Here is a 25,861-nt window from a genome sequence, read left to right on the forward strand (position 1 = left end):
CTTTGTATTGGGGGCATAGATGTTCAGGATAGACACTTCGTCTTGGTGGGTTTCACCTGTGATGAGTATGTAATGACCTCCTTCATCTCTTTTGATTGATTTTATTTTAAAGTCTAGTTTGTTAGATATTAGGATTGCTACCCCTGCTTGTTTCTTGGGTCCATTTGATTGAAAAATTTTTTCCCAACCTTTAACTCTCAAGTAATGTCTGTCTTTGAGGGTGAGGTGTGTTTCTTGTATGCAGCAGAAGGAAGGGTTCTGTCTTCGAATCCATTCTGCTAGTCTGTGTCTTTTTATGGGTGAGTTAAGGCCGTTAATATTGAGGGATATTAATGACCATTGATTGCTCATCCTTCTTCGATTTGCGATGGTTGTTGTTGGTGGAATTATGGGTGGAATTTCGCCCCTTTGTTCTTTTGGCTGTTGGTAGAGAGGGATTCTCTAATGCTTATGTTTTTCTGGTTGTAGTTAGCTTCCTTGGGTTGGAGTTTTCCTTCCAAAATTTTCTGTAGGGCTGGGTTAGTGGACACATATTGGTTGAATCTAGTTTTGTCATGGAATATCTTGTTTTCTCCGTCTATAGTGATTGAGAGCTTTGCCGGGTATAGTAGTCTGGGCTGGCATCCATGGTCTCTTAGTGTAGGTAGAATATCTATCCAGGACCTTCTGGCTTTCAGAGTTTCCATGGAGAAATCAGGTGTAATTCTGATAGGTCTGCCTTTATATGTTACTTGACCTTTTTCCTTAGCTGCTCTTAATATTCTTTCTTTATTCTGTATGTTTGGGGTCTTGATTATTATGTGGCGAGGGATTTTTTTTGTGGTCCACTCTATTTGGTGTCCTGTAGGCTTCTTGTACCTTCATTGGCATGTCTTTCTTAAGGTTGGGAAAGTTTTCTTCTATGATTTTGTTGAATATGCCTTCTGCCCCTTTGAGGTGGATTTCTTCTCCTTCTTCTATACCTATTATTCTTAGGTTTGGTCTTTTCATGGTGTCCCATAATTCCTGGATGTTTTGTGTTAAGGATTTGTTGGATTTAAGGTTTTCTTTGGTTGATAAATCCATTTCTCCTAATGTATCTTCAACACTTGAGATTCTCTCTTCCATCTCTTCTATTCTGTTGGTAATGCTTGTATTGGTAGTGCCTGACTGTTTGTCCAGCTTTTCTATTTTCTGCCTTTCTTCAGATTGTGTTTTTTTTAGTGTCTCTATTTCAGTTTTCAACCCTTGCAGCGTTTGCATTGCTTCTTGCAATTTTCTGTTTATCTGTTCGTCCGTTTGTTGCCTTTTATGAATTTTTTGGTTTGTTCTTTCTTCCATTTCTTGCATTTTTTGGTTTGCTTTTTGTTCCATTTCTTGGATTTTGTGCTTTGTTTCTTCTTCCATTTCCTGCCTTTTTTGGTTTGTTTCTTCCTCCATTTTTTTCATTTTTTGCTTTGTTTTTTCTACCATTTCTTGCATTTTTTGCTTTGTTTCTTCTTCCATTTCCTGCCTTATTTGGTATGTTTCTTCTTCTAATTCTTGCATCTTTTGCTTTGCTTTTTCTTCCATTTCTTGCATTTTTTGCTTCATTTCTTCTTCCATTTCGTGCCTTTTTTGGTTTGTTTTTTCTTCCAATTCTTGCATTTTTTGGTTTGTTTTTTCTTCCATTTCTTGCATTTTTTGGTTTGTTTTTTCTTCCATTTCTTTGAGGGATTTTCCAATATCCTCTTTTAGGGCCTCTATCATTTTCATGAAAGTGCTTTTAAGGTCGTTCTCTTCTGCTTCCTTCGCGTTGGAATATTGGGGTCTTGCTGGTGTGGAGTCTCTAGAATCTGGCGGTGTCATATTTGTTTTTCTGTTGCTGACTGTGTTTTTGTATTGTCTCTTTCCCATCTCTTCTTTTAGTGGGTGCAGAAAGAGCCCCTTCCTGGTCTGGGGACCAGAGTTCCCTTTTGGTGGGTGCTAGTAAGTCCAGTAATCTGGTGGTTCTTCTATGCCTTGTCCAAATGCTGGTCCGTGGGTAGAGAAGAAGAACAGGAATCTGGGGTGCTTAGCCTCCTACCTGGTCCCCTGGACCCTATGCTGGGTCCTATTGTACCTGATCTGGAACAGCTACTCCCCTGGTCTCCCTGGCTCCTGTAGTTTCCTGGTCTCTTTGGTGGGAGAGAAGATCTGGAGTCTGGGGTGCTTGGCTCCCGCCGGGATTGGGAGCTCTGTGCAGTTCCCAGGCGATCTGCAGGCTCTGGAACACAGGCCGGGAAGCTGGCCTGTTTACCTGATGATGCCAGAGGGACAGCTACTTCCCTGTGCGCCCAGTCTCCTCTCCTTTCCTGGAATCGTTGGTGGGAGAGAAGATCTGGAGTCTGGGGTGCTTGGCTCATGCCGGGATTGGGAGCTCTGTGCAGTTCCCAGGCGATCTGCAGGCTCTGGAACACAGGCCGGGAAGCTGGCCTGTTTACCTGATGATCGAAAACTAAACTTTTTAATAAGTTACTTTAAATGTTTAGTGACAAGAACACAAAGAAGTGTATGTTGAGTCTTCCTCAGAAGTACGAATAAAATAATCCAGATTTTTCTCAAAGATAGTACAACACCCATGAAGGTGAATGGGCAACAAGGCCATTCTGGAAGGGTTCCTTCATAACTGAAGAAAACTTGTGAGTTTTGAGTGTGTCTTCTTTCTTTCTTCTTTTTTAGAACTATATTTTCATTGTTTTAGAAATATATGAGCAAATGAAAGACCCAGATACTTCTTGTGAGTATCTCTTAAGCATGCAATCAAAATAATTCTGTATAATGCCTGAAAAATTACCATTAATGTTTCAGACACTAGCTATGTGTTCTGTAATAGAAACCCAAATTTGATTCTTATTTTATTTTTATTGTAGGTATTCTCTAGGTAAATTCTATCATTATTTTCTAACATAATATTTGTCAAACAAATCTAAGATTAATATTAATGCAATCTGTGCCCAAAGTGTCAAGTTCTGTATAACTGTGCCCTCTCTAAATGAAAAGTTAAGTAAATGGTATTTTGAAACAGAAGTTTGCCAAGGTTTTGGGTAAAGAATGATTTAATGTTAAAATAAACATCATAAAAGGAGACTTCTCCAATGAACATAGCTAAGGATTAAATAACGAAAGCAAAAACAAAGCCACTTGAGATATTTAAATGCTATAGCTATAGTATTTGGTCCAAACCATGAAAATATAAATTTTTTAACAAATAAAAACATAAAAGTAACCATCTTCATAAAATTCCTCTAAGACTGGGAATCTAAAGAAACAATAAAGTCATGTCCTTGACCTGCCTGTCCTCTACTCATCAAAAACATGTGATCTCTCAAAGAAGTATTTTTATGCAATATTATCAGAAAATTCTGAATCTTCCAAAATGCTACTTATATTCACTGAAAATACCCAAAACAACACTATCTTTTAACTGGGTATACTACTCTGAAACTGTTCAGAGAAAAACACTGCATCCATGGAGCAAAGCACCATTTTATTAGAAGAGATTATCTTAATGCACTCATGCAGTGTTAGTTTTTTTGATGTTTTTGTTTTGTTGTTTGTTTGTTTGTTTTGTTCAGACATCTAATTTCAATTGTTAAGTGTGTTGCAGTCAACAATGCTGAACAGTGTTAGAGATTTGAAGAGAGTTTTGACATCAGATATGGAGTTTGAAGTTTGCCCTGCTGGTTTCAGTCTTGCTTTGGTCCAGCATTTCAGAAGAGACAACTGGCAATATGTATTTTAACATATAAATTTTGGTGATTAATCAGGAATTTGAAGTGATGAAGATCGGGTATTTTAGTATTGAAACAATCACATGAAATTCACTTTTTAAAAGATTGTTTTCCTCCTCTTTTAAAAATTTATTTGAATTAGAAACAAGCTTTCTTCACATGTCAATCCAAGCACCCTCTCTCTCCTCCTCCTCTGTTGCTCCACCCCCTGCCAACCCCCCAACACCCCAATCAATCCCCACTCGACTTTCCAGGGAGGGTGAGGTCCTTCATGGGGGATATCCAAAGTTTGTAATACACTCCCGGGCAGGGCCTAAGTACTCTCCCATGTGTCCAGCATCCTTCCACGTAGAATGGCCTCCCAAAGTTCATTCAGATGCCAGGGATAAATACTGATTTGGTGCCTGAGGCACCAAAGCTTGCCTAGGCCTCCTCACTGACACCCATTTTCGGTGATCTGGACCAGTACCATGCTAGTGTCTCAGCCATCAGTCTGGAGTCCATGATCTCCTCCTTGTTCAGGTCAGTTGTTTCTGTGGGCTTTGCTTGCCCAATCATGACCCCTTTCCTCAGCACTCTTCCCCCTCTGTAACTGGTTTCCAGGAGTTCAGTTCAGTATTTAGCTGTGGGTGTCTGCCTCTGCTTCCATCAGATACTGGATAGAGACTCTATGATGGTATCCAACGTAGTCATCAATCTGATTATTGGGGAAGGGCATTTAAGGTAGCCTCTCCACTATTGCTTAGATTACCAGTTGCTATCATCCTTGTAGATCTCTGGAAATCTCACTAGTGCCAGATCTCTCCTCAAACTTAGAATGACTCCCTTTATTATGGTATCTCTCATCCTCCTCTCCTCTATTCTTCCCCTGACTCAACTTTTCTGCTCCTCATGTCCTCCTCTTCCCTTCTCTTCTCCCCTCCAGCTCTCTGACCCTCCCCCCATGTGACCAGTACACTCAGGATATCCTGTCCCATTCCCCTTCTCTGCAGTACCATGCATATCTCTCTTAGGGTCCTCCCTGTTTCCCAGACTCTCTGGCGGTGGGATTGTAGGTTGGCATTCCCCTGATTCATGTCTAATAGAGAATTTTCAATAGAGGAGTCTAAAATGGCCAAGAGACACTTAAGAAAGTGTTCAACATCCTTAGTCATTAGGGAAATGCAAATCAGGTACTCGTTCAGTGTTTTAAGGAGGAAAAAATAAGAATAAAGTAACCTGCATTTGAAATATGGCAGCTCCCAGATATCACTATAAGCAGTGAATGTAGAGAGACTAATAGATTGCAGACAGGGACAGAGGCTGAAACAAAGATATATAACTGCTTTTGTAAATCTATGGTAGTCTACAAAAAAAAAATCTTATAAAGGCAATCGTCCAGACTGCTGGAGGAACTGGTGGGAGTGTGAGGAGGAGGGGAGGGAGAGAGAGCTGGGATTGACATGCAAAGCAAGCTTGTTTCTAATTTAAATAAAAAATAGTCTCAAAAAAATACACTGCTCCTCTTTTGTAGACTAGTGTTGGGGAAGTCTTATGCCAATAAAGCACTGTCTGGCAAATAGGGAATCTAGATAGGAGGGGCTAGGAGTCCAGGAGGATTCTGGGAAGGAGAAACAGAGGAGAGTCCAGATGTAACGCCATTGGGGTAGGAAGCCCGGAAACCTCTCCGGTAAGAGACATACTTAGATTAACAATTATGGGGTAATTACTTAAGTCAGAGCTAGCCAGTTAGAAACAAGCAAGGCCAACAGCTTCATAATTAATACAGTGTCTTGTGTGTTTATTTGGGGACTACAATCCAGCAGAGCCCAGGAGGCTGGCGGGGGATAAACCAAAGCTGCTAGCAAAGAAAAAGCCTCTCGTAACAGAATGGTTGTCAGGAGTGGGATTGAATTTCCACGCAAAACAACAAAAGCTTTAAAGGAATTTTAGAAACAGAAGAACAGAGAGAAGCACAGATTTTGGTAGCAGCATTTTCTCAGGTGTGCTCTGTTTTGCTATCAACAAGCCGAGATTCATGTGGCGCGCTTACCGGAGTCTTCCTGACTCGGTATAAAAAGAAAAAAAAAAAACCAGCAAGGTTGTTTTAAGAGACTCTGCTAATGATTGAAAGGTGTGTACATACAGTTGGAAGTGGCAGCTTTTGCTGGATGTCAGCATGGACTGAGGCGGTAAACTGGAATCAAGCTTACGCCCGCCATCTTGAAACGGCAGTTTAAAACAGCCGCGGTTTTACAGATAAGACACGTGGCCAGAAAAACATAAAGATTTGCAGTAAAGTCAGACTTGGATAAAGAAAACCTCTAAAGGTTTACAGTGTGTTTAAAAATATACGTGAGATTAAGAGAGAAAAGAAAACAGCAAAGTGGTATATAAATATAAAAGCCGGCGTTGTGGTGGCACACGCCAGTAGGATTTATTCCAGAGGCTGAGGCAGGCAGATTTCCAAAGAGAAACCCTGTCTCAGAGAAAAATAAATGAAAGTGAAAGAAATAAAGTAATAATAGATAAATAAATAAGCCACGTAAGATGGAAAATACACAGAGAGTCTGGATACTGTACGCTATTGTGTTTTTCAGTTTTTTCATTGCTAAGGAACAGCTACTGAAGGACACTTGATTATAAATGCTGCTGAATTAATTCAACTTATATCTTTTGAAAATGCCTTGACTTCAAAATTTAAGTATATGGATATATTACTTGGGAAAGGAGATTTTATTTATATTTCTACAGAAAATGAAAAGCTGAGGATTCCTTCCAGGCTTCTGTGGTTTGAGGAACCAAGACCCCCGGAAGCAGTGGACAAGGTGTTCCAACAACTGAAACAGCTAAGATGACGCAGCTTTACAGACCCTGAAAATAAGGACTTATACAGGTTTCTGAGTTTTGTCATGATCCCCATGGTATGAACAGCGCCCCCCTTCCAGCACGAAGCAGTTTGGAATGAGCGACGTCCTAATTCCCATCTTGTTTACAAATCTTTGTTTTCATTTAAATGGGATTGTTTATAATTGGCTAATGATCACAGCCAATCTTTTTTAATGGTAAAAAAGGGAATTAGGGTATGGGTATTGTTTTTCATTTATTGATACAAATTCAAGGTCAATTTTGTGATATGTATATTTCTCCTCTTGATTAAGTATTGTGCTTATACTGATCTTTTAAAACGTAATGCATAATTGAATACAGACTATAGATAGTTACTTATAATAGAATTTATAGTTAGGTAAGTTAGGTTTTCTAGATATACAGAAATATATTTGAGATAAACAGTCTTCAAACCTCTCAAAGACCTTCAGAAAATGGCATTTAAAATGGTCTAGGGTTTTTCTTGACAATGAGAAATGTCTGCTCCTGGCAGCACCAATTATGTCTGAGAGGAAGATGGGCATCGAAGAAACTCGTTATGGAGTTTGCTGAGAAGTGTTGCAGACACATTGTGGCCTATGGGCTGAAGATGGATGCCCCAACGTTACAGAGGAACTTCGGGTGACTGTTCAGGCAGTAAGATGTCTCTGTCAATCCTAGTGTCTATATATTATCCTTCTGTGGTCTTTGATAGAGTTGAAGATAGATAGTTATAATTATAGTTTTCCTTAGTTATGATAAAAGATAAGCTACATATAGAACTTTGGACTCATAAGGATGGGATGGATGATAGTTTCTTTAAATCTTACTAAAATATTGTAACTATGTTCTTACTTGATAACTGTTCTGTCATATACAATTTGACTATGTTAAAGTTAAGACCTTTGTTTTTGTTTAAACAGAAAAGAGGAGATGTTGGGAAAATCTTATGCCAATAAAGCACTGTCTGGCCAATAGGGAATCTAGATAGGAGGGGCTAGGAGTCCAGGAGGATTCTGGGAAGGAGAAACAGAGGAGAGTCCAGATGTAACGCCATTGTTGTAGGAAGCCCGGAAACCTCTCTGGTAAGAAACATACTTAGATTAACAATTATGGGGTAATTACTTAAAGCAGAGCTAGCCAGGAAGAAACAAGCAAGGCCAACAGCCTCATAATTAATATAGCCTCCTGTGTGTTTATTTGGGACTGATGCGGATCTGGAACCAGGTGGGCGGGAAGGCTCCTCTCAAGGAAAAGGTTTCCCATAACAGACTAGTGTTTCAAGAAGGGTTTTATCATTGATGAACAATAATTCTGTCCCTGTCAGAATGAATTAAGAGCATGTTTTGAGTCAAACACAACCAGTGAGTCATAACAAAAATTTTCTGGAATGGCCAGGATTTACACTGGGTAAAGACCATATAGCTGCATCTACCATGGCCTAGGGAGGCTTGAAGGATGCAAAGTAAAAAGACAATCCAGGTGTCTATTGAATCCAGGTATCTCTGAGGATGACTGCCTGAAATGCCAGGTTATATGAGACAGTACTTGTTGCTTGCTAATTTCCGTTCATTCTGTGGCATTGATTCTGCCCTCCAAAAATGCATAGATAGATGCCTATGAAGGCATTTTAAAGCTAGAAAGAGTGATGCCTTCGTGAACTATCTACTTACTAATAACTGCTATAGAACACAATGATAGAGTAAGGATAAGCATTCAAAGAGGTTCTATTTTAAAATTTACAGATGTGAATTTAAAGTTAATGGCATCTAGAATTCATTTCTATAGATGCAAATGTCTTTTGTTTGCTTAGAAAAGTATATATAGTCACACATACAGGTAATATAAAATGAGAAAACAGAAGTGTGAGATCTTATTTGTTTTTTTTTAACATGGTCTCCTTGAATGCAGGCTTACCTAGAACTCTCAATGTAAATGTCACTGATTTTTGAATTTCTGATAATCTTGCCTTTATCACCATGTGCTGAGATTAAAGAATTCACAATTACACTTGGCCATTTTATTTTTTAAATGGAGAGAAATTTAACTTTGCATCTAAATATCAAGATATATAATGTTAATAGTTAATTGCACTAATTGAGAATATAGTTTCCCATGAAAATATAAGATTGATAGATTATTTGTGGGAATAGGTCCTTAAAGTAAAGTAAAGTTGTTTGGCCTAAGAAAAACTTCAGTAGTCGCCTGTTTAAGTGCAACGAATAATCTGGTGTATTATCATAAGGCCTCTGACCACATGAGCACTCCATTATTAGAAAGCAGTTAATTATATGCCTTTGTATTCAAGGGACAGGAAATCATATAATAAATATTTTTTCATTTTAACTTAATTACTATCTAGAAACAAGATTTATAAGATCGGGCAGTACTTTTTAATCTTACATAACTCGTTAACATGCTGTTTCTCTCTCTTATAATAGTTAAAGGGAGAGAGATAAATCCTATCTGTGTTGCATCTAACATTATGAATATCTTTTGTAAAATTGAAAAATAAATTCAGAACAAAACTCTACAACTTCATTATGTATAACGGTATTATTTTTCTGTAGTTCTTGTAATAACAAAACATACACATCAAAATTAAAACTACATCTTCATTATGTATAACTGTATTGTGTCTTATGGTTTAATTTCTTGTGTTCTTTATATGCTCTAGCCACTAACCCTCTAATGCAGTTCTGATAAAGGTATTATTTGCAGAATATTTCTATTCACATTATTTTCAACATTGAATTAGGAAGAAGTTCCTAGGGCTTATTTAATGATACTAGTAAGACTTATTTCCATAGAATATTTTGAAATTTTAAATATTCATCAGACATTTATATTACTATTTACCAAGCAAAACTTTTATTCCATAATTTCATATGTTTAAACAAAAGAAGAGAAAATGAATATTTGCCTCATTGGATCAGAATAGAAATGGCTATCTCTATGGTGTTGTCAATCCTGAAGTCCCAGTCCTACAGAGAATGAGGCAGGAGTATCATGAGTGTCAGATTAGCCTAAGCACACACAATGGGACTCTTTTTCATCAAAAACAAATAAGACATGAGGGAGATAACAGAGCAGGAGGGAGAGAACAGAAGAGAAGAGAAAGATTCTTGACAGACAATAGTATTGTACCACAAAAGGACAATGTAAAACACTAGATTATATCTAATTATTAATTACAAAGAATATTTATGTGATAAGGTAATAAAGATGTTCAGACCTGGAATTTTATCCTTTAGTGATCAATATTATCATAAGTCCATATGTAAATACTGACACAAGGTATATGTAAAGCTGAAAATAAAAAAATCAGGTTCCTGTCAGCATCTGTAAGGGACATTTTCAGATGTCAACATCAAAATTAACTTGTATTTTAGTGACCAAAGAAAGAAAAAAGAAATAAAACCATGTTTTTTAAAATTTCTGATTTAAAATACATACAAGACTCATAGTGAAAAATGAAAATATCAAATATATGCGTGCAAGCCACTCAGAAAACTTAATTTCATCTTTGGACTTAGCACCTTTCCAGGATCGTATAAGTAAAGGCTTAAACTCAAAAAACACACAGATAAGGGTGGAATTAAATTTAATTTTTCTAGGAAACACTGAAGAAAGTGCTGTCCTACCTCAGTAGGTGGCAGATAAGTGCATAGAAAAGTTCATTTAACCCTGTGCTTCATCCTGGTAGGAGGTTGGAGTGTGTTGATAGGCATCCACAGCCCTGTGCATCTGTCCAGGAACAATGTAGTATGGTTGAGATTTAAAACCAAAACAGAAAGACATACGAGGGCATGCCTGTGATCTGTGATCCATAGGGTAACACAGGGGATTTAGGCTTGAAGATAGTCCAACCAGACAGGACTATGTAGCATGATCTTATCTCAATAATAATAGTATTAATAATAATAACATTGTTAAAGTTCCTTCAAATGAAGCTTGCTAGTCAACAATGTTAAGATACACTGGAAACATGTAAAAAAAAGCAAACCTGAGTAATTAAAATGCCTTTCACATTAATTTCTCTATTCTTAGTCATCATTGACTTTTTTTCATGTGTAGTACATGAAACAATTGCTAAATATTTTGACTTTGGGTGCTTCAGTACATACAAACGTCACTGATATTGACCAGCCTGAGGTTTTCTCTTAAATGTTTTACTCTGTGTCCCTTCAGTTATCAAAACATTTTTTCATTTTAGTAAAATGTATGAAATAAGGCCCAATCATATTAATCATACATTTGCAATGATACATTATCTTATTTTTATCGAATTCGATTGGACAGCAACGAGCACCTGCTTGGGTTCTTGTGGCTAAATTTCTCCTCTTTTACAATGGTGGAGAATGAACTCAAGGACTTGGGCAAATTATGTTAAGTAATGTACCACTAAGATATAGGTGGTTTTATCAGCTATTGTCAATCAAAATCTGCCAACTATGTCACACAACTTTTCCAGCCTAGATAATTATTCCCATTTATTTTTCCAAACGTGGCCAAACAAATAAATCCCCACTTTCATTTAGTTATTACTGTCTGTTGGAAAGCAATCAACTAAAATTCACTGTAGTAGTAGATATAGTATGAGTTATTAAACATGATTTTAATGGATGGTATTTGTAATACATCTCATCAGTTTAAAGTTACACTCCATATCTTTTTCAACTACTAAATCTTTTAAATCAAAATGCAAATTATGTATTAATGAACACTTTGTAGTTACTCAAATATTTGACTTTAAGATACATTTCATTACTATAAAGGCAATTAGTGTAGCATATCAGACAGCAGATGTTCAGTAAAAATATTAATTAACTAAAATCAATGATGATATTCTGACAAATCCTTATGGGGGTTGTATTTGGCAAAATGGTTAACCCTCTCATAGATTTCAATTTTTAGTTAGAGACAATGAACTCCCATCATTGAGTCTGGATCAGTCCCCTGTTGGCCTCTCAGCCATCAGTCTGGGATTCAAGAGCTCCCCCTTATCTGGCCAGCTGTCTTTGTGGACCAACTGGCAAACTAAGCAATAGTGAAGAGACTATGTTAATAGCCCCTGCTTGATAATAAGGTTGATGACTACGCTATATGCCATCCTAGAACCTTCATCTAGTGACTGATGGAAGCAGAGACAGATACCCACAGCTAAACACTGAACTGAACTCCTGGAACCTAGTGACAGAGATGGAGGAGTGATGAGCAAAGGGGTCAAGACCATGATGGTGAAACCCACAAAGACAGCTAATCATAATTCTTAATAGGCAATGAATTACAATGACAGAGAAATCTACTAATCCTTTCTAATGACATAAACTTGTAATAAAAAAGTAAAATAATAATATGTTTGCCTAGAGGACTTTGGAAACAAAAGTAATATTCAGGGGGTCTTAAGATTTGATTAGCAAGGACCTCCTGAAAGGACTGGTCCTGTGGAACAATACACCCAAGATCTCCAAGATACAGGATATCCCAGAAGAACTCAGGTGAGGAGCCAGTGAGGATGGTGTACAAAAACCAAAAGCCTTAGACCAGACCAATGACTGACTTTAATGAACAGTTGTCATTCAAGCTGATGGTACAAAGGGGGTATAATATAAGAAATACCAAAGTCTCAAGTGCTGTCAGGAGGGATAAAGGGGTGATGGAGAGTCAAGAGAGAAGAAGAAACTGAGATTTTTCTGTTTATGGTGTGATTTTGTTATGTTTTTGTTTATTGGGACTTTTTTGTTCTTGCTTTTGTTTGCGTGCTTACTTTGTTTTCTTTTGTGGGGGAATGCAACAGGGATGGGGGAACATGGAGGGACAGGGAGATGAACAGAATTGGAGAGTATGATGTGAAACCTACAAAGAGTCAATAAAGAAGTTTAAAAAAAGATTTGATTGGCAAAACTAATTCCTTGAAAAAAAATCATAGTAACAGCTAAAAGAACCTATATTAATTGAGCAGCAAGGGGTTCAATTATTTCCTTTGCAAAGTAATAAATCATAGTTTTCTCTAAACAAAACCCCTGCCATCATCACTGTCATTTCATCAACAATTTTTAAAAGCCTTACAAATCTTAGGTACACTTTTGTCTGCTGAAAAAGTAAAGGAAATGAGTCAAATCCAGAAAAATATGAAGCATAGTAGAAAATTGCCCCTAGAGTAACAATTTTTAAATAGTTATGGCTTCTGAAGTAGAAGTTTTGTGAAACTTCAGCCCATGGGCCAAATTTGACACAACATCTATCTTGAATAATTTTCAAAGTAAAAATGGTTTTTGCATTCTAAAATAAGAAAATGGATATACAATAAAAATTGATCCACGAACATTTTAAAACATGTGTAGTTTCTTTTACTGTCTTAGATCACAAACTTCTAAGATAATAAAGAAAACTGATCCACGTGAAGAGACAGTAACATAACCTAAATCAATCTAAAAAATCTTAATAATTAATGAATTTGGCTATGAATGTTTAGGACCTTCAGGAAAGAGGAATGACAAACAAAGAGGATAAGCTAGACAATGACAATGAATGTCAACATCGAATGACAGAGGGGTAGACATGAGAAGACTGGATTGCACTAAAACTTGAACTTCTGAAATTTTACTAATGAATGGGAAACAGGTTATTTCTCATCAGATGACTACAAGAAACATTTTCATATCTGATAGTACAGATAAGAACAACAGATAAAGAAAAAGGAGTACAAAAAATTAAAGTGGCAAAATACTAGCATAAAACATAAGGTGAAATTTTGAAATTGACCAGAGAGAAAAGTCTCCCCGTGCAAACACAAATACCAATGGGACCCATAGCTGCTTTCATGTCAAAAATGTCAATGGAAGACAGAAGATAACGGTGCAATACTCTTACCACGTAAAAACATCATGATCTAATGCACCTCATAAAAGCAAACAAGAGAATTTTTTAAAAAGTAACCAGAAGATGAACAGATGAATTTATGTTTCTACTAAACCCTCTAAAAGGAAGTTTCCGCAGGTTGAAGCAAGCAGCCTCAGGTGGTTTACTAATTTGGAACTAAAAAAAAAGCAATAACAATAATGAAATCATTATTACGCTTACTACATGTATATACAATATAAATAAAAGTAATAGCATACAAAGAAAGTTTTTTAAAAGAGCCATACAATAACATCTTAGATATATCTATACTTAGGGAAAAATTGAAGTGTGTTAAATTAAATTGAGATATATTTTACTACACAATACAGATGCCTGCTGTTTGCCTTGGCTATTTTCTAGAACCTGAGGGTAAGAGACTAGTACTAAAGATATCAGACACTTCAATTATGGTATCTGGAAAAATCAAGCTGCTACTGACCTAGCAACCTCTTCCATGACAGCTAGATGTTTACAGTGTCTGGAGGTGATATATGGACCAGGGGCAGAGAAGTCCTATCAACAGTCCAAGACAGCTGCAAATTCTGTGAACTACACAACTGGCTTGTCAAGATATGCCTAAGAATGTGGTAGGGAAATTAACCTGTTAGGGAATAAACAACAGCTGTCTAATTAGACTGTGGGCCTATTGAACAATAAAGACCTCATATCTGGCACTGTAAATCTAGCCAAGAAACTGGTACTAGTGATTTTATATATTCATTAAAGGAAAACTTACTAATACCATTATGCCAAATTAATATACTGCCCAACTACTGTCTAAATCAGTGGTTCTCAATGGGGGGGGGTATTTACATTATTATTCATAATGGTAGAAAAATTACAGTTATGAAGTAGCAATGAAATAATTTTATGATTGGGATCAATACAACATGAGGAACTGTATTAAATGGTTACAGTATTAGAAAGATTGAGAACCATTGCTGTAAATCTTTATGCTTATACTCATAGATTAGTACAGCTCTCATCTCTAATCAAAGAAGCTTCTTTTTAGTAGTAGTTAGAGGTTATTACAGAGAATCATGACTAGAGAAGTATAGGCAATAAGGGACCACAGAGCCCATAGCCTTAAACTGAACACCCATATCATATTTCATCCCATCAAGATATAGGTAGCATCACTGAAAGGGAAGAAGAATGTATATAAAAGCCAGAGGCCGGGATGAATGCTGAAAAACAGAATCTTCTGAGTATGATAGGCTATTCCATAAAGAACTTAAAGAATCTGTGATTTCAGCCGGGCGGTGGTGGCACACGCCTTTAATCCCAGCACTCAGGAGGCAGAGGCAGGCGGACCTCTGTGAGTTCGAGGCTGGGCTGGACCGACAGCCTCGAAAACAATACAGAGAAACCCTGTCTCGTAAAAAACAGAAAAAAAAGAATCTGTGATTTCCTGTACAAGACCTGCAAGAGATCAGGAAGTCAGCGTGGGGAAGAGGAGACCCACCCTTAGCAGAGGTACTTTCAATTATGAATAGCTGTTAAAAGAGAGAGGGTCAGTTTTCTTGATCAGTATACACCCTGACAAGTTGTCTATGCTCCACTGGTAGGCATAAATACCTGAACATAGGGCAGAACTAATTTACTCATTGGATTAAGCAACATAAAAGAAGATATGAAGTTTGAAGGAGGATATGTCCACAGAAGAAAGCAGAGATGTTAGAAAAGGCAGTAAGGGGTGGAGGTGGATTAGATAAATATAAATTGTGTATGTGAATAATATTCTTAAAATATCTAAACAATCAGAGGTTCCAGACTGAAGGTTTTTGTGGCATGAGTATGGATCCTTGGGACCAAGACTGATATGTAAAACACCAATGTCAGAACTTGCAAGTATTTCAGAGACTAGAGCTGCAGCCATTCTTGAGGCAGACCCTCAAAACATGTATCTGATGCTTGAAACACTTGTGGCCTTGGTGACAGATATTTCATATATTTTGTCTTTTAGAAGTAAATTCATAGGTACAGTTTTTTTTTCAATTTCTCAAGTTATGTTTATGTCAAGTTCTACTGGAGAAAAGAAATGAAGATTACCTACCAATATAAGCAAGATAGTAACCATTGTTTGTCACGTTAATTTATTATCCTTATATATGTATATGATATGTGTTGAAACAGCTTGGATAGCAAGATAAGCTAGTTATGAGTCACATTTTGAAAAAGAATAACACAGAACAAAATTACAAGCAATCCTAGAGATCATAGTCATCGGGTTACTTCATGTATGAAGCCAGCAATGTAGGAAGCTATGAGGAGTTGAAAAGAAACTGTTAAAAATAAGTCCTAAATTGATTTAACTTAGGAAAAATTAAATCTCTCTGAAACTTAATATAATAAATATCTTTAAGCAAGATAAATACACACTTTGTATGCTTTGGAAATCATTCACTTCCAATTTTAAACTCAGGAAAAGGAAGTTTAATTTCAGCTATAACTTTGTTTTCTGATAGTAATCCAGTATAAGTTGTAAGTCAAGAAGTAATGTATGTGATGCTTTTATTTGATATATTGTTTATTACTATAAAAAGACGGCATTACTTTGATGGAATATATTCCTAACCTAGATCAGTTTATTTATAAGAACCACAGTATGTTTGTGATGAAAGGGTATTTAAGGAAGATTTGTCATTCTTATCTAAGGGAGATAAATTTCCTCTAAACCCATGTAAATTCATGTCCTAACTTATATACACTTAGTAATGGATGGGAATGTTATTTTTACTTTTTTAATAACAAATTGTCTAATACAGTAGATAGTTTAACAAATGTTATTACTTTTTAAAGACACCCAAGTCTTTGAAAAGTGTTTTGTCCAGTATATTTTTTCTTTAATATGAAATTAAAGTATTTTAGATTCATGTTTTATTTTGAGAACCATTAATAGTAACTAAATGTATTAAAGTCATAGAATCATAGTCCCCTCTAGATTCCAGAATATTTTGTTTACAGTATTTCAAACAGCTTAAGTGTGGTTTCTTTTCATCTTCTTTTTCATATAAGTTGCTACTAGAATAATAGACTGATAATAATTACTTTGCTATATACTAGCCATTGAGAGTAAGCTTATGACAAATATTTGATGCACAAGACATAAAAAAGGAAATCTACTATGATAAACTCAAAATATTCACATTTATCAAGTATTTCTCTACAATAAATATACTGAATTTAGAAAAGTTAAACTCACACTCTTACAGGTTACTGTACTACCTGTTTTCCACAGATACATTTAAATAAAAACTTTGTTTCCATACATGTTAGTAAAATGCTGCATACACAACAATTCAACATTATTATTAATCTCTTCTCTGACTGGTGGTCTGGTGTTTAGTAGTGTGTAGTCTTTCAATATTAATATTAATAATTTTGATAATGATAATAACATTGATATTATCAATATTAATGCATTATTTGATGTTTTATTACTAATATTATTGTTTATAATATTTATATTGTTAATAATAATTGTCAAAAGTAAGACATTTTTAATATGCATGCAGCACAGTTTAAATACTGTTTTAAGAAATTATTTTGTAAATATGGACTCTGAAAGTAAATTTATCAAATTCAGGTGGTTTATTATAGTATTTCTATGCTTTGAAACCTCAGCATTTCTCTCATAATACTTTTTCCTTATAGTACAGCATCAAGAGCATTCTGTGCCATGCTATGCTGAAATTCACTTTCCTGTTAACTAGTGACTCCTCCCACGGGTATGTTAGCCATTTTCTAAGATTTATAACATAATAAAACTTGTGGGAGCTTTCTATAAGCCTAATTTGAAATTAACCTCAGGACCATTGCAGCCCTGGGGGCTTTGGGGTAGTGGTATTTCTTGAAAAGCTTTTCCTAATATAATGGGCTGGGTGTTTACTCCACCATGGTTTGAGAAAAGAGTAATATGAGGTCTCACTCCTCATTCTGATGCTTGAGTGTGTCTCTGGTAGGACAAAAGTGTTCCTTACTATAAAGAGAAAAATCTCACCCATACTTCCATATGTATTCCTCCATTGTCCTCCCTTGGTTACTTGGCTCAAACAGGATATAAGAGGACTCAGTGCTGTCTATGCTTTCACGTGAACATACACTACAAGGTCCATGCATGCACTCCACACTGGCTATTCAAAACACAAAGTCTCCCTTGCTGTTTCCCTTATTGAGACTTCACCTACTTTACAAAATGCAAATGGAAAATCTTTAAATTTATAAACTTGTTCAATGTACCTTAATGACACATACACATCTGACCTCCTGTGGCAGATCACGGTTAGAACAGAGATACACAAAATATACTGTCCAAATGACTACCAATGTGCAGGAGAGAAAGGTGGAGTGTGAGTGGATTTCACATCTAGAGTCCCTATCCAGCCCAAAGATACCTCTATATTTATATAAAACATTCCAAAAGTTGCAAAAATTTAACAAGAAATGCTTTCTTTTCCAAGACTTTGATAAACAATAGATGATTTATAACTGTTACTTTTTCATTGATGACGTATAACACAGATATTGATTGAAAACTGTCTGATTAAGAATTTACTCAACCAAAATAATGAGGAAACACTGAATATAGCAACTTCCTGCCTTCATCTTTTACATTTTGGCCCTTACTGTGACTGTCAGTGTGCAGCAATAGGTGTATGGAGAGTTGGAGATATGGAGAGATGTGGAATGCTGGGTTACACTGAAGCTACTCCTGAAGTAAAGTATGCTCACTTTTTTACTAAGAAAGGAATTAATTTAAGTATCCAACTCATAGACAGTAATTTGTTAAAAATAGAATGCCTATATGAAGAAATATTTAAAATATGGAAACTACGAAGAATTAAAAGTCCCAATAATATAGTTTTACGTGGAAAAAAAACTAGCTTAAAACTAAACTAAACTTACCATGACCTGGAGGAAAAATTTTCCATTTACTAACTGAAACTAGATCACATATGGACAAAGTAGGCCAGTTTTCATAAAAAGGACACTTGCGGATTAATTTCAACTTTTGCATATTTTCACGTTTTACTTTTTCCTGAAAAATAATTGCATTATCAGATTTCAAAATGAGATAATTTTAAAATCAACAAAACTAACAAATAAAAATGGCAGAAAAATAAAAGCAACAGCTATGTGAGTATTATTCAGTATAAGATAAATTTTAATAGTATTTGACTATCACTATGGCCAATAGTTATACTGAAACTTTCATTTTCAGAGGTTTTTCCAACATAATCACTTTGTTCCATAATGTTAGTCTATCTTAAAGCTGTTAAAAATTACTCAAAAGGAGTGTGTGTGTGTGTGTGTGTGTGTGTGTGTGTAATTGACTCTGTTGAGTTTCTTTAGGCAAAACCCTCTGAAATTCACAGTAACTGAGGAAATTGTGAATTCTGAGAAAGTTGTTTGTTTACGAGATCACCACATCAAAAGAAATATCTTATTCTTTCACATCCTAAGCAAGAAGAAGGAGTTATCTTCATCTCCTCCTAGCTTGAGTACTGGACTTGCACGTTCTGGGCATGATCTGGACCTGCATTAGAACATGTCAGAAAGTCTATGGGGACTTCCCAATCCCAGTATTTAAATAAGCTTCCTCTGCCATCTAAAAGAGGGAGGGGTCATTTGGGGTTTAGACTAGAAAAATAAATAAATTTGCATAAACAAATTCTCTTAAACATCAGAACTAAATGCTCAGAAATAATTTTAAATGCCTTTTCATCCAGTCCTAATTTTACAAGTTTGAGTGACTGAAATAGTATGTTAAACATTCTGTTCTAGTTTGCTTCTGAAGAGAACATTTATTTCAGCTTACAAGTTCTAGCCCATCATCTAGGGAAGCCAGTATAGAAGCTTAAGGGAGGAACCTGGAAGCAGGAACAGAAGCAAAGACCATGGGAAAATGCTGCCTGCTGGCTTGCTCTCCCAGCTTACTCAGCTACCTTTCTTATATTGCACAGGGCCAACTGTCCAGGAATGGGACCACCAGTGAGGTGGGCCATCCACATCAACTACCAACTAAGAAAATGCCCCCCAGATACGACCATGGTTCTACCTGATGAAGGTAGTTCCCCAACTAAAATCTCCGTTTCCAAGGTATGTCTAGGTCTGTGTCAAGATAGCAGAAAGTGACTCACACAGTTTCTGAGGGAAAATTAGTACAAATTGGTGGGATCTTGAAAGCAGTAGTAATGTGACCCATCCAATAATTTTGTGTTCCCAGCAAATAGCATGATGTTGATGCACAAACTACCTATTTGCTGAGTGAGTGAATGAATGAATTTGAAATTCATAAAAAACAGAAGAGTTCTCATAATGTACACCCACAGAGACCCTGGCTTTCATGCTAGGTACCAAAAGAAGCTGCTGAAGTGCTGTTCATCAGATAAACCTTAATTTATGGTCTGTATAATCAAGTCAAGTTTCAAAAGTAAAATAGATATGCACACCATACCAATTTTAACTTCTCATACTCCTTTGCAGGAATTTTAAGGATTTCACAGTCATCTTCAGTCACAACTGAACATTGAGTTTTATCTGCTTTAGTCTGAGAGGCATCTTCCAGCGAGCCAAAGGTACTCCACTTTTTCAGCTGTGGAAAATATCAAGACACAGGCAGAGTTCAGCAGTGTTCATTGACACCAGCTCACATAGACAGCAGTGAGAATTGTATGAACCATCTAGGTGAGCCTGAAAAAAGGCTGCATTAGTATTTCTAGTGCTATGGAAGAAGGGTTCTCTCACCTTTTCAGGGGTGGTTCATGCATCTCCAAACATGCCTTATTCCCAACACATTTTCTATTCTTTGGCAAAATCAAGAAAATAGCATAAGATTGCTTATTCACTCATGCCTTTTAAACCAGGAAAGTATTTGGCATATAATCACAATTAATTATTTGATGAAAGAAGGGTGCAAACACTAAATATACAGCTCCTTTAATAACAGCCATGTACATTTATAGGGATGAATGAATACAGTGTTATGTCATGGATAAGTCATTCATATATGTATATTCATTTTGGGTTACCTAATTTAATATATGACAGATAAATATTAAACAGAGAATTTAACAGTAGAATGTATATAGATCACCATGGTAAAAAGAAACAATTCGTAGTCACATGGAGTATCTATTTTATGCTTTCCTAGGAAAAACTATAGAGATTATGAAGGAAAAGTAGCATATTTACATGAGGAACTGGACTTCCTTAAATCATTAAATCAATGTGGCCATTCAAGATACTATTTGGTAGGCATAGTCACTATTGTATGCAAAATACAGAGAAAGATTCTTTTCCTTTTTGATGAAATACATATTTGAGCTTAACATAGTAATCCCAAAAGAAACAGGATGTTTAAACCAGTGAATCACTGCTGAGGCCAAAATGATCAGTGCTTTAACTGGGAAGAGGTCATGTGAAGCTGAGTTCTGGAGCTTGTTAGAATATGGGACAGAACATAAGATTAATTACCATGAAAGGTGAGGAATTAGAATGGATCTTAAAGCCTAGTAACTCTGATGAACACTGGGTATGCAAAATGTAGACAAGAAAAACTGTATCAACTAACACATGAAAGAAATAGGAAAGTGCCTTTTACCTGTGAGCTTGACAGTTTTCAGAAACAGTCTAATTCTGCAACTTGCATGTGTGAGGGTTCCTATTTTTACATAGTACAAGAGCCACAACTGACTAGTTAATGCAAATTCTAGAAACAACCTAGGAAGATAAAATGTTTAAATGCATATATAAGTTTAGGAGGAAAATAAATCCCAGGAGAAGCCAGTCACCATGGGATGATTCCATAACAAGGTGATACAAATGAAGGAAAATCAACAATGAATTTTTTAAACTCTGGATTTTTCCTTTTTTAATTTAAAATTTTATAAAAGCCTGATTTATATGTCAATCCAAGTTTCGTCTCCCTTCCCTCCTCCGCTACCCCTAGCAACCTCCCTACCCCATCTCCTTTCTGCACCCCAGGGAGAGTGAGGCCTTCTATGGAGGATCTTCAAAGTCTGTCATATCACTTGAACAGGGCCTAGGACCTTCCCCTTGTGTTCAGGTTGAGACAGTAACCCTCTATGTGCAGTGGGTTCCCAAAGTCCATTCATAAACTAGAGATAAATACTGATAATACTGCAGGCTTCCTAAATGACAACCACTTTCAGGGGTTCTGGGTCAGTCCTATGATGCTTTTTTTAGAAATCAGTCAGGATTCCATGAGCAACCTTTTGTTCAGGTCAACTGTTTCTGTGAGTATCTCCAGCCTGGTCTTGACCCCTTTGCTCATCACTCCTCCCTGTATGCAACTGGATTCAGGAGTTCGGTTCAGTGTTTAGATGTGGGTGTCTGCTTCTGCTTCATCAGCTACTGAATGAAGGCTCTATGATGGCAAATAAAGTAGTCATCAATCTCATTGTCAGAGAAGGGCATTTGAGTTAGCCTCTGCACTATTTCTTGGATTGCCAGTAGGGGTCATTGTAAAGGGAAGCTTTTTCCTTGAGAGAAGCCTTCCTGCCAGCCTGGTTATAGAGCCGCATCAGTCCCAAATAAACACACAGGAGGCTATATTAATTATGAAGCTGTTGGCCTTGCTTGTTTCTTACTGGCTAGCTCTGCCTTAAGTAATTACCTCATAATTGTTAATCTAAGTATGTCTCTTACCGGAGAAGTTTCCAGGCCTCCTACCCCATGGCATTACATCTCGACTCTCTGTGTTTCTCCTTCCCAGAGTTATCCAGGTCTCTTAGTCCCACCTATCTAGATTCCTATTGGCCAGCAGTCTTTTATTGACAAATGCACAGTACTTCCCCCCAACATCTGCTCTTTTCTGTTTAAACAAAAAGAAAAGTCTTAACTTTAACATAGTCAATTTATATATAAAAGAACAGTTATCAAGAACATAGTTACAATATTTTGTCTATTGACATTTAGCAAGATTTAAAGAAATTATCTATCTCATTCTTGTGATTTCAAAGTCCTATATGTAGCTTATCTTTTATCATAACTAAGGAAAACTATAATTATAACTATCTTTCTTCAACTCCATCAAAGACCACAGAAGGAAAATATATAAGCACCAGGATTGACAGAGACATCTTACTGCCTGGACAGTCACCCGAAATTCTTCTGTATTGGCAGGGCATCCATCTTCAGCCCATAGGCCACAATGTATCCAGAAGATTTCTCAGCAAAGCAGGAAATTTCAAAACTGTCCATCTGCTTTGGCAGTCTGTCAGTCATTTCTCTGTGTCCTGCAGAAAGTCTCGTAGACTCTTCCATGAAGCAGGAACCCTGTAAGACTGAGTTCAGCAGTCACTTTCCTGTGGGTCCTGCATGTCCAGATTATACAACATCAGTCAAGCAGTACAGGCAAGAGCAGTTTCTTGCCCAAATGGCTAATCTTGCCATGTTGAAAGCCAACTCCATAACAAGTTTCTTCGATGGCCATCTTCCTCTCAGACGTAATTGGTGCTGCCAGGAGCAGACATTTCTCATTGTCAAGAAAAACCGTAAACCATTTTTCTGAAGGTCTTTGAAAGGTTTGAAGACTATCTATCTGTCTCAAGTATATTTCTGTATATCTAGAAAACCTAACTTACCTAACTATAAATTCTATTATAAGTAACTATCTATAGTCTGTATTCAATTATGCATTATGTTTTAAAAGAACAGTATAAGCACAATACTTAATCAAGAGGAGAAATATACGCATCTCAAAACTGACCTTGAATTTGTATCAATAAATGAAAAACCATACCAATACAAAGTACTCATTTCCATACCATAATCCCCTTTTTCCTTTAAGAAGAGATTGGTTGTGATAGTTAACCAATTATAAACAACCCCATTCAAATGAAAACCAAGATTTATAAACAAGATGGGAATTAGGACATCGCTCATTCCAAACTGCTTTGTGCTGGAAGGGGGCGCTGTTCATACCATGGGGATCATGACAAAACTCAGAAACCTGTATAAGTCCTTATTTTCAGGGTCTGTAAAGCTGCATCATCTTAGCTGTTTCAATTGTTGGAACACCTGGTCCACTGATTCCGGGGATCTTGGTTCATCAAACCACAGAAGCCTGGAAGGAATCCTCAGCTTTTCATTTTCTGTAGAAATATAAATAAAATCTCCTTTCCCAAGTAATATATCCGTATACTTAAATTTTGAAGTCAAGGCATTTTCAAAAGATAGAAGTTGAATTATTTCAGCAGCATTTATAATCAAGTGTACTTTAGCAGTTGTTCCTTCCTGAACAATCAAAAAACTGAAAAACACAATAGCATACAGAATCCAGACTCTCTGTGTATTTTCCATCTTTACGTGGCTTATTTATTTATCTATTATTATTACTCTATTTCTTTTACTTTGATTTATTTTTTTTCTCTGAGACAGGGTTTCTCTTTGGAAATCCACCTGCCTCTGCCTCTGGAGTAAAGGATGTCGGGGGGAAGCCCTGTGCATTTGTCAATAAAGGACTGCTGGCCAATAGGTCATCCTTGTAGATCTCTGGACATTGCCTTAGTGCCAGATTTCTCCTTAAACCTATAATGGATCCCACTATTATGGTATTTCTTTCTTGTTCTCCTCTATTCTTCACCTGACCTCATCTTCCTGCTTCCTCCTGTCCTCCTCTCCTCTGACCTTCTCCCCCTTCTCTTTCTTCTAACTCCCTCTCTCCTCTACCATGCTCCCTATTAGCTAAGGAGATCTTGCACTTTACTCTTCTCCAGGGAACCATGTATGTCTCTCTTAGGGACCTCCTTGTTTTCTAGCTTCCCTGGCAGTGTGGATTGTAGGCTGGTAATCCTTTGCTCTATGTCTAAAATACATATATGAGTGAGTACATACTATGTTTGTCTTTTTGAGACTGGGATACTTCACTCTGGATGGTTTCTTCTTGTTCCATCTATTTTTCTGTGAATTTCAAAATTCCATTGTTTTTTTCTGCTGAGTAGTACTCCATTGCACAAATGTACCATATTTTCTCTATCCATTCTTAGGTTGGGGCGCATCCCGGTTGCTTTCAAGTTCAGGTTATTACAAATAATGCTGCTATGAACATAGTGGAACAGACATTTTTTGTATGAATGTGCATTTTAGGGGTATATGCCTAAAAGTGGATTCGCTGGATCTTATGGTAGACTGATTCCCATTTTCTTGAGGAACCACTATACTGATTCCAAAGTGGCTATGAGAGTTGCACTCCCACCAGTGGTGGAGGGGTATTCCCCTTTCTCCACATTCTCTCCAGCATAAACTGTCATTAGTGTTTTTTATTTTAGCCATTCTGACAGGAGTAAAGTTGTTTTGATTTGCAATTCCTTGATGGCTAAGTATGTTGAGCGTTTTCTTAAATGTCTTTCAGCCATTTTAGATGCCCCTAGTGAGAATTCTCTATTCAGTTTTGTACCTACATTTTAATTGGATTTTTTGGTGTTTTGGAGACTAACTCCTTGAGTTCTTTGTAAATTATTGAGATCAGTCCTCAGTCTGATGTGAAAATCTTTTCCCATTCTGGGGGCTGCCATTTTGTCTTGTTGACTGTGTCCTTTGCCTTACAGAAGCTTCTCAGTTTCAAGAGGTCCCATTTATTAATTGTCAATTTCAGTGTCTGTGCTACTGGTGTTATGTTAAGGAAGAAGTATCCTTTATCAATTTGTTTGAGGGTATCTCCTAATTTCTCTTCTAAGAGGATCATTGTGGCTGGAATTACATTGAGGTCTTTGATTCACTTGGACTTACATTTTGTACATGGATATAGATATGGATCTCTCTGTAGTATTCTACATGCCAGCATCCAGTTATGCCAGCACCATTTTTTGAAGATGCTTTCTTTTTTCTGTTGTATAGTTTTAGCTTTTTTGTAAAAAAAAATCAGGTGTTCATTGGTTTGTAAGTTTTCAATTTGATTTCTTTGATATACCTGTCTATGTTTGTGCCACTACCAAGCTACTTGTAGGACTATAGCTCTGTAATAGAGACTGAAGTCAGGGATGATGGTGCTCTAAAAGTTACTTCATTGTACATGATTGTTTTGGCTATCCTGGGTTTTTTGTTTTTCCATGTAAAGTTGAGAATTGTCCTTTCAACGTATGTGAAGAATTGTGCTGGGATTTTGATGGGGATTGCATTGAATCTGGGGATTCCTTTTGGCAAGAGTGCCATTTTACCATGTTGATACTACCTAAATAAGATCCTGGGAGATATTTCCATTTTCTGTTATCTTCTTTAATTTTTTTCTTTAAAGACTCTAAGTTCTTGTTATACACATTGATCTTGTTTTGTTGTCATACTGCTCTAGCTAGAACTTAGTATAATATTGAAGAGGCATGGAGAGAGTGAACAACATTCTCTTATACCTG

The 25,861-nt window shown here is 36.6% G+C and overlaps 1 protein-coding gene across 2 annotated transcripts in view; it reads right to left on the minus strand.

The window, feature by feature from the left end:
- The window catches only part of Cnbd1 (cyclic nucleotide binding domain containing 1), a 400,564-nt gene that overhangs the window by 106,002 nt on the left and 268,701 nt on the right, over nt 1–25,861 (minus strand). For both annotated transcript variants that reach the window (XM_040741326.1, XM_040741322.1), the window contains 2 exons: nt 19,945–20,082; nt 18,393–18,525 (listed from right to left, as the gene is read on the minus strand). In XM_040741326.1, the coding sequence (XP_040597260.1) occupies nt 18,393–18,525; nt 19,945–20,082 (271 nt within the window). The remainder of the gene's footprint in view (nt 1–18,392; nt 18,526–19,944; nt 20,083–25,861) is intronic.

Source organism: Mesocricetus auratus, unplaced genomic scaffold (assembly GCF_017639785.1).
Source record: "Mesocricetus auratus isolate SY011 unplaced genomic scaffold, BCM_Maur_2.0 Super-Scaffold_6730, whole genome shotgun sequence".
NCBI classification, from domain to species: Eukaryota; Metazoa; Chordata; class Mammalia; order Rodentia; family Cricetidae; genus Mesocricetus; species Mesocricetus auratus.